Below are 12,292 nucleotides of genomic sequence, written 5' to 3'. Positions count from 1 at the left end.
TGCAACTTGTAAAACATGCAAGAAGAGAATATCGGATGGAGATGCCACGACGTCCAACTTTGTCCGGCATTTGAAGCTTCACAAAGATCGGTAGGTGGCGCTTTTCTTTTGCTGTAAGATAGTTGACTTTAGCTAACTTCGTGTTAGCATGTGTACTCCGGGTTAAATTGGTGATTATTTACCATAAATCCGGTCCTTCAAATGCCTCCACAAATAATGTGCACCGTGTTAGCTCAGGAAGCCGGTGGATAGTGAGCGGGGCTCCGGAACAGAAAGCAGATTCTGGACCTGAACACAGGGAACAGAGTCTCTCTGTCCCATCATGATGATGAGCCGGGTCTAGTATCATCTAAGGATGGTTGGTGTATTTGAAGACATCTACGTTGGGAAATTATATTGACAATATATTGTTTTGACAGGTCAGAGAAAAGAGGAAAAAACTGCTGTTCTGGTTCTTTGTATTGTGCTGTGGAAATGTCAGCATTTTCCTCTTTTTTTATTGAATATCAAGTTTAACAGAACTGGGCAATAAAGTGGTCCAATTTAAAAATGTTTTTTATACTTTGTTTTCAGCTACACATGTTCTATCATTTGAGATAAATACATATTTTAAAACGAACAAATGGTCTTTTATTTGAATTTTATGTATAATTGCAAATTATAAAAAATAAAATAAAATAAAAACGACTCGAAATGACTTGAAATTAAAGGTTCCTGACTTGAGACTTGACTCGACTTTTGCCAGTCTTTACTTGAGACTTGACTCGGACTTGAGGACAAAGACTTGAGACTTACTTGAGACTTGCAACACAGTGACTTGGTCACACCTCTGGTGTATGCCGACATGGACTGAAAGATCACTCAGTGAGGAGGAAGCCAAAACTCCTAAAGAAACTTAAAATGCCAGATTGCAGTTTACAAATGTACATTGACAAAAAGCAAAATGCTTTTGGAAACATTTCCTCTGGTCTGATGAATTGAACTATTTGGTCATAATGACCACCATGGTGTATGTAAACCTGTGGTTTCAAATGTATCCTGGGTCTGTACATAGAAATACTTTAAGGGGTTATGTTGCCTAATTCTGAAAAGGAAATGACTCTAAAACCTGTTTCAACCAGACAACAACACCCACCTCCTTAGCAAGTGAGCATCATCTTTGTTCCTGACAAGGTTAACGGTGTAGAGTGATCATCCCTTTAGCAGAATCTTAATCCAGACGAAAACTTTGGGTCACACTGACTGTTCCTGAATAAAACCAAGAACTGCTGATGAAATGTGGAATGTAGTCCAGTCATCCCAGGCTGGGAAACCTTTTCTCTGGTGCCAGAAGTTGCTCCATGCAACACAGATGTGAAGCAGTTCTCAGAAGCACAGTGGTTATTCCACTGAATGTTAGCTCGGTGATTCACAGGGAAGCTAAATCTTCTAGTATTTTTCAGTTTATGCAGTAAATGTTGTAGTTTGTAGGAAACAAAACATTATTTTATGGTAAAATTCTGTTGTTTTTTTGTTCATTTTCTGTATACTGGTAAGAAATATGATATGTCATGTTCTCCCAACATTTGTAATTATAGAAACAAAAGCTTTAAGGATTTACTCACTTCTTAAAATACATTATTTAGAAAACAGCTGTAAGGATCCAAATTAGTGGTGGGATGTAATTAAAATTTTTAATCAAGTTAATTGCAGGGTCTGTAATTAATTAATCGAAATGAATCATTACTTAATCGAAAACCATATATTGAAAAAATTTGTATATATAATTAAAGTCTTTTTTGTTGTTAAATCATTGAAGAAATAAACATGAGCTTAACTACAAATCGATTGTTTCTAATCTGTTATTTAGGTTATTCAGTCAGATTGGTGGATGTGCTTTCAAGTATTTCAGGAACACCTGCTAATTCATAAGTTGCATTAAAAAAATAATACTGTAAATAATACTTTAGAAAGTGGATTTTTGACGCCGACATTAGTGTCATGAGCATCTGTTCTTCCTACATAATATTTAGCACTGAGACGCTACTTTTGGCTTCAATAGCTTCACCGATGGGCTACCTCATTCTAGCACAACGTGACCACAAAAGTAGTCTTTTCCAGCATCCAGTCAGATCTTTTTTGAAGCAAGAAATTAACCCACAGTGGGCCAAGAGAAGCGGCTTTGTCAGCGAATATAAGTAGCTTGTGTCAGATTTTTTGGAGTACCAGAAAAGTGCCATAAAGGTTCTGTCTTAGGACTTTTGTATGTTTAAAAAAGCAAACAAACTATTAACTGTGTTAAAATTTTCAATACGTTTCAGTGCCACTCTTAATCGAAATAAAACAAAATCGATTAAATAAAAAAAAAATTTAAATCAAAAAATATTTTCAATGAAATAATCAATAATGTTAATCAGTGTTTTAATCAGTGTTTTTACTCAATTCAAAACATTGAACACTTCAATTTAGTTTCAGTTTTACTATTTGAACGTTACATCCACTAAGTTTGTGACACAAGACCATAAAACATTTTTTCATCAAAACGAGCCAGAAGCTGAAAAGTTTAGATTTAAGTTGCATATAGCTTCTATTTTTTTTCTCTCCTTACATGTGAACAACTTTTAGCAGCAGTTGCGAGCACACGGCTCGGCTGAAGTGCCCTTATAGGTTGGGAGACCTCGACCCTGGAAAATGCCAGTTTGCCCACGGGGGTGGCTTGCCTGTGACACACGAAGCTAAGTTAGTGAAGTTCATCGGTGCACTTTAGCACTCAGCCAGGATTCTGGTGGTGCAGCGTCGCGCTCCGCTGTACCTAACCCCGGGATTTTAGCGTGAACTCAGGAAGGAAGAGAGTTCAGCCTTAAAGCTGGAACCTCAGGTCAGCAATCCAGCTATTTCCCTCTAACCATATTACAGCCATTAGTGACTCTTACTGCTTTTCGCATGTCACATGGAAATAGGTCAAGGCCTGGCCTGTATGACTCACTCTCTCTTTTTCCCCCTCTCTTTACTCTTGCTAACCATATTCAGGTGGTAAAATGGCTGCAAGGAGCATGGGAAAGGATCAGGATCAGTGCATTTACTTATTCAGCTCATATGCTGACTGCTAATAGTGAAAGGTCAAGCAGTGTATGATCAACCCTGTCAACACAAGCTGCACTGTGTATGAAGTTAGGGAATCAGAAGTGAGATCCAGTGTTTCTCCTGTAAATACAGGATATATATTGGGACTGTAAATGTGCTGGAGATGAGAAAATATGTGAAAGTGTGTGTTTGATATCTGTAGCAGCTGGAGAGCAGCGGTCATCGTGGGTTGGGATTCTGGCCACCCTTGTGGACCTCAGTGAGCTGTGCTGGCCAGATGTCAGGCAGCTCTGAAAAGAATCCCAACAGGTTGCCTGGAAACTCCTTTTCCCGTAAACAAAGAGGCAACCCACCAGGCCGCTGTAAAGTTCGCCAGGGTTAGACCAGCTTTGGTGTGCAAATACACCAATGTTTGTGTTTTCAGACATTTTGGGCAAAAAAAAAATGTTTTTGTTTATTTATTTTTGCTTTAGTTTTCTCATGAATCTCTGCGAATTGTTTTCTGTTTAATGTTTGGGAGATTGTGTACAGTAACCCAAAATAAAAAGGCCGGTTTTGACACCCCACTTCACCCGGATTTATTCTTATGGAGGTTTGTTAATATGTATCAGGAATATTCACTTTTCTTTGTTCGCCCTTGTCTGGCAAGCTGTAATGTTTTGCTTATGAATATTGATACATGAAGTGTATATTAATGACCCTTGGTGACCTTAACCCTATCCTTATTGGCTCCCTGGTGGTATCTGCAGGCTCATGAATATTAATCTGGTTCTGTAACCTCCATTACCCTAATCTTCGCTGTCTAGCCTCCCAGAAGGACCCGTTGTCATGGTAACCCCTTTACCAGGCTCTTCCTGACCAAGGGTGGGAAAAATGTGTTTAAAAAAAAAAACCCAGAAAAATCTCAATTACACACAAAAAAATCTCCAATGTGCAATCTGGCATACTTTTATACCACTAACCTGTTTGTGTTTCTAAATGGTAACATTTTGTTTTGATTTTAATAAAAAAATCATGTTGGCAGATTTTCTTGCACAGAAACCACAGCGTTTACTGTATTGTATCATTCAATGCTGTACAAGAAAACATAAAGTAGTACTTTGTGGAGTGGTATGAAAATAATGCATGGTTTTTGATATAATAAAAAAAAAATCTGAAACGTGTGGTGTGCAACCACCCTGAATTAGTAAAACCACATCTTTATGTCTCAAATGTATTTTTGAGGAACATTTTTTGGACACATTGAGGAATTATGTACATTTGTGCCGTTCATCACAAAATACCTACAATGGCTAAAAACTCCTGGATGGACGTAGGGGCTTCAGTTAACGATTATTTTAGTAATCAATTATTTTTATTGATTATTCTGATGATTTACTGGATAAAAAATTGCCACTTTCTGCAGATATTTCATTTAACCACTTAAGCCTCTTTATACAATATTAGAAATACACAAAAGATGCAAATAAACAAATAATTCAATACCTTTTTAAAATAAGAAAGGAAACATTTTATTGCCTAAAATGCAAAAACATAGCATTCATTTGGTGTAAACTTGACCATTTGTAGCAAAGGATACATAACGTATACTGAAGTAGGAGGGGCGTTTCCATGTAGCCTGCACCGTGTGTGAATACAAATGCAACGCAACTACGTCGTGACTGTGCGTCAACTGTTTGCTGCTGGGTGAAGTATGGGAGAACCTTCATTCAGATTGCATGCAGAGAGTCTGAAAAGCAAGTTTTGCTACAGATTCTCAATTGATTTTAGTCTAAACTTGAATTAGGCTATCCTAATTTATTATTATACTTTGGTATAAAACATTGCATTCATATTTCGTAATTGTCCTGATAGAAGTTATGCCTCTTGGCTTGGATTTAACTCCATCCGTCTTTATGTCAACCATGACCAGATTCACTGTTTCTGCTGATGTCAAGCATCTCTACAACATAATAATGCAACCTCCACCTTTAGGGCAGAGCGATAAATCGATCTTTATTGATTTTATCAATTTATCGAAAATCGAGATTTTTCTTTTTTTCCACCAATGCATTCTTTGGGTTGTCATAGTTCAGAGTGATGCGAGTGCTTGTTTGACAAGTGTGTCTTACTGCTTTCATTTATTTGGATGTTGAATTCAGATAAATTCTACAACAGAATATTAGGGCAAGAGAATAAACCCATAACGTTACAAGAATCAAGAATACAGTCGAATTAAGATGAAGTAGAAGTAACATGAGGATAATGTTACAATATTAGCAGAATAAAGTCATATTATGAGTGATGGTAGTAACTTGATAAGACCTCACACAAAAACTATCAAAAAATAGTGAAGTTATTCTTTGATATTGTTTTTACAGATGAGGAAATACCAAACATCAGCACCAAATTATTATCAGTAGCGACTTTTTTCTTGTTTTATTTTCTTTTTTCTTGTTTTTTTAAAACAGCTTTTTTCTTGTAATTTTAGGGTGCGACATGATTTTAGAAGAGAGAAATGATAGATTAAAATCAGATCTTGCATGAAAAAGACATTTTAAGCCATATCACCCAACCCAATTAATAATAATGATAATACATTTAATTTTATTTCATTTTCTAAGCACTCAAAGACGCTTATCATATTGTAAATTATTTCCCCAACATACTGCTTGTTACATCTGGTGAAATGGTTTTATTTTATGTCTTTTTGCAGATGTGGACGGCGATGAAGAAGAGGGCCCCAATGACGGTGCGGCGGAGGAGGAAGGCTGGTTTGGGAATGCCTCCGACACTCGCTCCGACTCGTCATCGTTTGGCGACACGCAGGACGAGCTCCTGCTGCACAGAGGCTCCTCTCCTGAGGAGCAGTCCGGGATCGGTGGCGGCTCCGTGGATCATGACACCTGTGGAGGCGAGAGCTCACTGGGTTGCCCGACACCCGTCCATCGTGCCTCTTTGGAACTTCTTGGCCTGGATGGAAGTACATTCTCGGCCCAGGACACTCTTTCCTCTGTTGTGTCGTCGCTATATGGCGAGGCAGCATCTCGAGCCCTGGGGAAACCACTCAGCAGCAACCTGCGGCGCCTCCTAGAGGCAGGCTCGCTCAAACTTGATGGTGGAGAGGTCCTGGGTCGGTCATCTAGGGGAAATGCTGGCGGGGAGTCCCCTCCGATCGCCCTAGCTCCACCTTTGACCCTTTCTCCATCTTCCCACCATGCCCAGCATTTAAGTGCTCTTGCTCGAAAACTGGCGAACAACAACAGCGGCTCAGCCTCACCAGCCTCCTTGGCACCCTCAGTCACCATCATAAAGCAAGAGCCCCTTGACCCCTTTAACTCTGTCACCCCCACCAATGGAAGCGGCTTTGTGTGGGCAGGCGTGGCCGACAAATGGCCGCCGGCATCCTGCTCTACGCCTTGCGGCTCCAGCTTGTCCCCAGATTCTGCAATCCAGAAGTTAAAAGCGGCAGCTAACGCCGTGCTTCAAGACAAGAATGCCGTTGCTTCCTCCTCAACGACCTCTTCCTCATCCACCTCCGCCTCATCCGCAGTGCCCGCGCTGGGTGGGGGTGGTCGAGGAGATGATGTGGTGCGCTTTGATACCTTCAACTCTCCGTTCAGCCCGCAGTCGGCGAGCTCCACTCTCGCCGCACTTTCCAAGAAAGTGAGCGAGAGGACCCAAGGCTCATCGGCAGCCAGCACAGTGTCGGACCACCAAGCCTCGGCGAGCTCCTTCCTCTCGCTTGTGTCAATTACCACCTCCTCTGCTGCTTTGCTCAAAGAGGTGGCAGCCAGAGCGGCGGGAAACCTACTGGCAGAGAAGAAGGACGGTTCCCCTTTGTCGACTGTAGGAGTCCTCCAAGAGGACGTGAAGCCCCTGCTGGACAAGAATCAGAAAGCACCGACGCCCACTACGCCGACGCAAAGCTTGGAGTTGTTGTTACCGTCTACGCCGAAGAGCAGAGGCAAACCAAACAACCAAGCAGGTAATCTGAATGTAAAATAGTATTTTGCATGCTTGTCAAGTTTGGTTTACTGTGCAATTCCCCACTTGAAAGGGATAGTCTCCACTATGAAACTTAAATGGATTTCACTCAAAGAGCCTTCAGTTTAGCTGATCCATCTTTATTTTTGTATGATGGTCACCATAGTTTTCCAGCCACATAGGTGAAAAACCTCAAAAGAAACGGAAACATCTATTACATTTTGAAATTAGACTTAGACTGACTTTATTGTCATTTTACATGCACAGGCTGTATACAGAACGAAATTTCGTTGCATACGGCTCAGGACAGTGTTTTGAGGTTCCAATGTTGTGAGGTTACTCCAGAGTAAAATAAAATACAGTATAAAATATGAATATAAATATGAATATAAAATATAAAGTGCAGGACTGACAGTTAAATGGAGTTACTTAGCTCTGTCCATGTGCAAGGTATGAAGTGGAGACCAGAATTTTGAGTGCAGTCCAGTTAAGAGTTCAGCAGTCTGATGGCAAGTGGGAAAAAGCTATTTCGGAACCTGGTGGACCTACACCGGATGCTGCGGAACCTCTTTCCAGAGGGCAGCAGGGAGAACAGTCCATGGTGGGGGTGTGAGGGGTCACTGATGATGTTTCGGCCTCGGGACACGCAGCGCTGGGATGAAATGTCCTGAATGGAGGGAAGGGGGGCCCCGATGAACAAGATAAATACACTGTGAAATAATCAAACAGATTTCCACCCCTTTAAACTAATTATTCCAAAAGTATAATAAATAGCAAATATTTTATAGTAAAATTCAACACCGATAAATAAATTAGCATATTTATCAACATTTTGTTAAATATATTTTTAGTCAAAATTCTATTCAACATTTATTCATTTTCACTTTCTGCCATGAACAATAAACACCAAGTGTATTTTTATTGTTATTATTTTTTAAAAAGTTACTTGCTTGATTTGAATATTAAAACTGTTCAGTACAACAATCAATCAGAGTCCACATGCTGCTCCAATGAGATTCAGAAAATGAGCAACAGCATTGTGATGCTTACCGGCTGTCCTTAACAGAGTGCAGAAAACTTTTGCACAGTTCTGAATTTACATGTGCTACCAGCACTGTTTGCTTCTCCTGCTGTGGCACTTCTTCAAACAGGAGCGACAGGTCAGTCACACCAAAAGTACCTGCACTCTCTGATTGCTAGGAGATTGAGTCCACCTGGTTCTCATCACGAACCAGCAGAGAAGCTGCAGAAAGGTGCAGCAGAGGGGAGTGGCTACCTGGCAGTTCGCCAGAACAATGCTATTGGTGAAAGATCTGTCCAGTATTTTCTGGACTATGTCACTTTAGATTATAAGTCACTTTTTTTTTTTTTTTAGAAATTGTCAAATGCAAAGGGGCCCTCGTTCATGTTGAAAGGTTCCAGTGACACGTTGTGTTCAGCTAACAAACATACGGGACCTGTTGGCTTTGACTTGGAAGTCTGCTGGCTGTTTCTGACTTACCAATGTCCATGCTCTAAATGTGGGTCAGGAACAACTCCGCTCCACCAGTATTCTGTTAATCTGTGCTACCTCATTAGGTTTTCCCACCGTAGCTGGTGAAGTGTGCATCAGAGCGGAGACGCCTGCAGTAAATCCAGAATGATAGAGAGGCTGTTGTTTTCATTGAAGTAGTTCCACAAAGAAGCGCGTGAGTCCCACCCTTGGAGGTGTAACTGTACAAATCCAAGTTCTTCACAGGCGTTATTTAAACATCAAGCCCACTAGCCGTGTTAGCCAATGTAACTGAGAAGTTAGTTGTGTTACCTCTAAAGCACTAATCATAAATCTTAGTTCTGCTACACAAATACACTTTTCAGTGGAAGCTAAAACTAGCGCTTATACTCAGCACTGCACAGTCTATATTACTAAAACTCTTATGGTGACGTTCAGAAGGAAGTTGTCTCTGTTTTCCTGCTGTGTTGATTTTATTAAAGAGACACCAGTCATACTGTTCCAAACAAAAGCCATGTGCACTTACTTAAATACGTTAAAGTGTAAGTTGACCCTCATTTACAGTCCTTGTAGTCCAAGCTGATACTGAGTTAAATGGACAAACTGTACTACAATAAATCCCCCATATATCGGGCTAAATGTTAATTTACCAGCTAGTGGCTGCTGAACACACAACCAGAGCTGCAATAGCGTAGCTCAAAGCATATTTATATGTTGAAATGATCGAGATCATTGATTCCCAAACTCTCTGCCTTCTGACCCACAGAATAAAAATGTAAGAGGTCCTTGACCTCAACTCTTGGTTTAGCAGACAAGCATTCCTACTGAGTCAGTAAAAAAAGTGGTTCAGTGGAAACACAGTCAGCAACAGCACCCAATATATTGACTGATATGTTGCTTTTATTTATTCAAGTCTTATTTTTTTATTGTCTATTAAACTATTTATACGACACACATGCTTTCTCATAGCTATTTTTAGTATGTAGGTTATTGTCTCAGGAGAATCTCAAGACCCTGCATTTATATAAATGTGACCTCAACTTTGGGAATTACTGTTCCAGATAGTCTGTGCAAGAGCATAGAATAGCAATGGATATAATCTGCCTTATAGATTGTCTCTATGGTATAACAAATGACCTTCCAGTCCTTCACCATATCAACCTAAGCACCTTGAATCCATTACTGATTTGAATTTGAAATTTGATAGGAAATGATAGAGATATCATTCAAATAAGTTTTGCAAAAAATGTTTTGTTTTTTTTATTTTATTTTTTGCATTGTTCCTCAGTTTTTTAAAATTATTTATTTGTGGTGATGAGCTCAAAGACTTTGAGTTGGAAGGTGCCCTTGCTGTCATCCTAATCTTTAGGTCCATCTCTATCAGATTCAAGTCAAGACTGAATAATTAATATTACATTTAGTAAGAAGAAATGTGTTTGCAATACATATCGGCATCATTTGGTCTGAGTTGCTTAGGTCTGTTCATTGATTTAACATATTTAAAAGTGTTGTTCATGATAGATTCCATCTAATATGGACTTTACCTTCAAGACGATGACAATCTTTTTTACTCCTACAAAAACTGTCATCCGTTTCCCAGAGAAAGCACAGCTCTGAACTTCTCTGACATGTTTTCTCGTGTTTTGTCATAGTTTTGCTCTCACTTCAACGGCGCCGCAGTAGCAGTGTAGCCTCAGCTTCAACTGTCAGCCGAGCAGAGAGCACAACCGAGAGAAAACAGCCCTGGCTGGCCTTACAGTATGGGAAATGGTCTGCAGGCGCAACGGGGGGTTCCGACTGAGACCTCGCTGCCTCCCCTAAACCAGTTCGTTTGCGCTCGGATGTGCCTGCTGCCAAAAGGGGGTCGTCAGTGTATGCTCGGCACAGCGGGGCGCCCTGGAGTCCATATCCATCTCAGCAGCCTCCTTCTGGCTGCAGCCCCCCTCTTACCAGAGCCCTCTGCACTCATCAGCACAGTAGACTTAAGGCCAAACACATCATACTTTCCACTGACTGGATACAGATGCGTGCACACTTTTTTTCCCCCTACCCTCTCTTCTCTTCCCCTTTCTCTCTTTCTTTCTGTGTGTGTGTGTATTGCTCATGCAGTATACTTGGCAAGCATACACTCAGATGCAGACACATAACCCAAACAATGGCGCACACAAGGATCTCACTCGGGACTCTAAGTAGTCTTAAGGGAGAACCGAATGCTTTCAGAGAGATTGATGGGCACTTTTGAGGGATTGTGTCGCAACCCCGCCAAACCTAAAATGGCTGGATCAAATTGACTTCAGACAGATGAAGCAATCGATGTAATATTCTGTGATCTGCATGCTAAAAAGGGTGTAGGGATGGGGTGGGGGTGGGTCTGCTCTAACCCAGGCTGCCGTCAAGGTCGAGCAGCGCTGTAAAAATGCAGGTAGTCATTTGGTCGCCAGACTGAAAAAATGTGACCTTGATTGTCGACTCTCGTATCTTGTTTTACTGTCATCCCTCACCAGTTCGGCTGTAAAACCTTGTCACACAACATACTGTTTCTTCCTCCGATATGCTACGGTTCCAAACATGTTGAGGACCAAACTCCCAAACTTTCCTCCTCCTGTGTTATTTCTGCTGCAGTCACCTTAAATCTAAGAAAGCAGGGCTTCTTTCTCTTTTTTTTTGCATCCTGATTCTCTCTCGAGGAGAGGTTGGGCCGCAGATGGCGGTTTATTGTTGCAAATAGGCAGTCTCGAGGTTTTACACCTCAGGTCAATGAATGGCTGAGCGCAGTAATTTCACCAAACACTGATTACCAGATGTTTTTCAAGGAACGGCGCTGGAATACTTATGAAGCCATCCTGACAGGCCCCTTGTAGAATTTGTAATGCAATCATGCCTCTTTCTAATAAGACCAATTAAACCGTAATGGATGCCGGATATGAAGCCAACAACAATAATCGAGACACTAAAACATGCCTGAGTTTTCTCTCTCTCATTGTTCCATTTGCTTCTAGCTGGCATTTCCCTAGATGCGTCCCATCATGAGGTGTACAGACGCATTCTCCTACTTCATTACATACTGCGCCGGCCTCATTTATTGGCACATCTGATAAAGAAATGTAAAAAATCTCTCATACGTTCACCTTTTATTGAAGCAGCAAAATCTCACACTTAAAACCTTGAGAAAGACCCAACTTTTAATTGTATTATACATATTTAATTTGATTAGAAATAACAAAACCACAACTATTGGTACCCTTCTCAATTTTCTCCTACAATACTCCATGAGGTCAAACTCGGAGCGGGGACTTTGATGAACTGTTTGGAAAATTGGGATTTTTTTTTTCACCATTGCATAGTTCAGAGTGATGTCAGCACGCCCAAGACCGCCATCTTGTTTGACAAGCGTGTTTTACAGCTTATATTAATTCGGACTTTGAATTCAGGTCAACTCTACGGCAAATATAAGGGTAAGGCAAAGATTTTTTTTTTATTTAATAGAATAAAGTCATAATATTACAAGAATATTGTTGTAATAATGGGAGAATAAATTTTATGAGAACTACCACACAGAGGAATGATGAGCATTTCCGAAGTTATGGCACAAATCAAGTTATACATTTGTGCCTCTTTCATTTGTGGTACTAAATCTGATACACATAGAAAAATTTTCAAGTCAGATCGAATGTCGCATTTTGTACGTCTTTTAAGTCAGTGACGTGAAACATGCATCATAATTCTTCACCAGACGAAACCAGATGCTGTAAATGTGAATGCAAAGAATAA

The 12,292-nt window shown here is 40.5% G+C and overlaps 1 protein-coding gene across 5 annotated transcripts in view; it reads left to right on the top strand.

The window, feature by feature from the left end:
* Positions 1–12,292, top strand: part of znf827 (zinc finger protein 827) — a 98,924-nt gene that overhangs the window by 29,833 nt on the left and 56,799 nt on the right. For all 5 annotated transcript variants that reach the window (XM_028017901.1, XM_028017902.1, XM_028017900.1 and 2 more), the window contains exon 2: positions 5,759–7,030. In XM_028017901.1, the coding sequence (XP_027873702.1) occupies positions 5,759–7,030 (1,272 nt within the window). The remainder of the gene's footprint in view (positions 1–5,758; positions 7,031–12,292) is intronic.

This window comes from Xiphophorus couchianus, chromosome 5 (genome assembly GCF_001444195.1).
Source record: "Xiphophorus couchianus chromosome 5, X_couchianus-1.0, whole genome shotgun sequence".
In the NCBI taxonomy this organism is placed as follows: Eukaryota; Metazoa; Chordata; class Actinopteri; order Cyprinodontiformes; family Poeciliidae; genus Xiphophorus; species Xiphophorus couchianus.
This window is presented reverse-complemented; position numbering and strand designations above follow the sequence as displayed.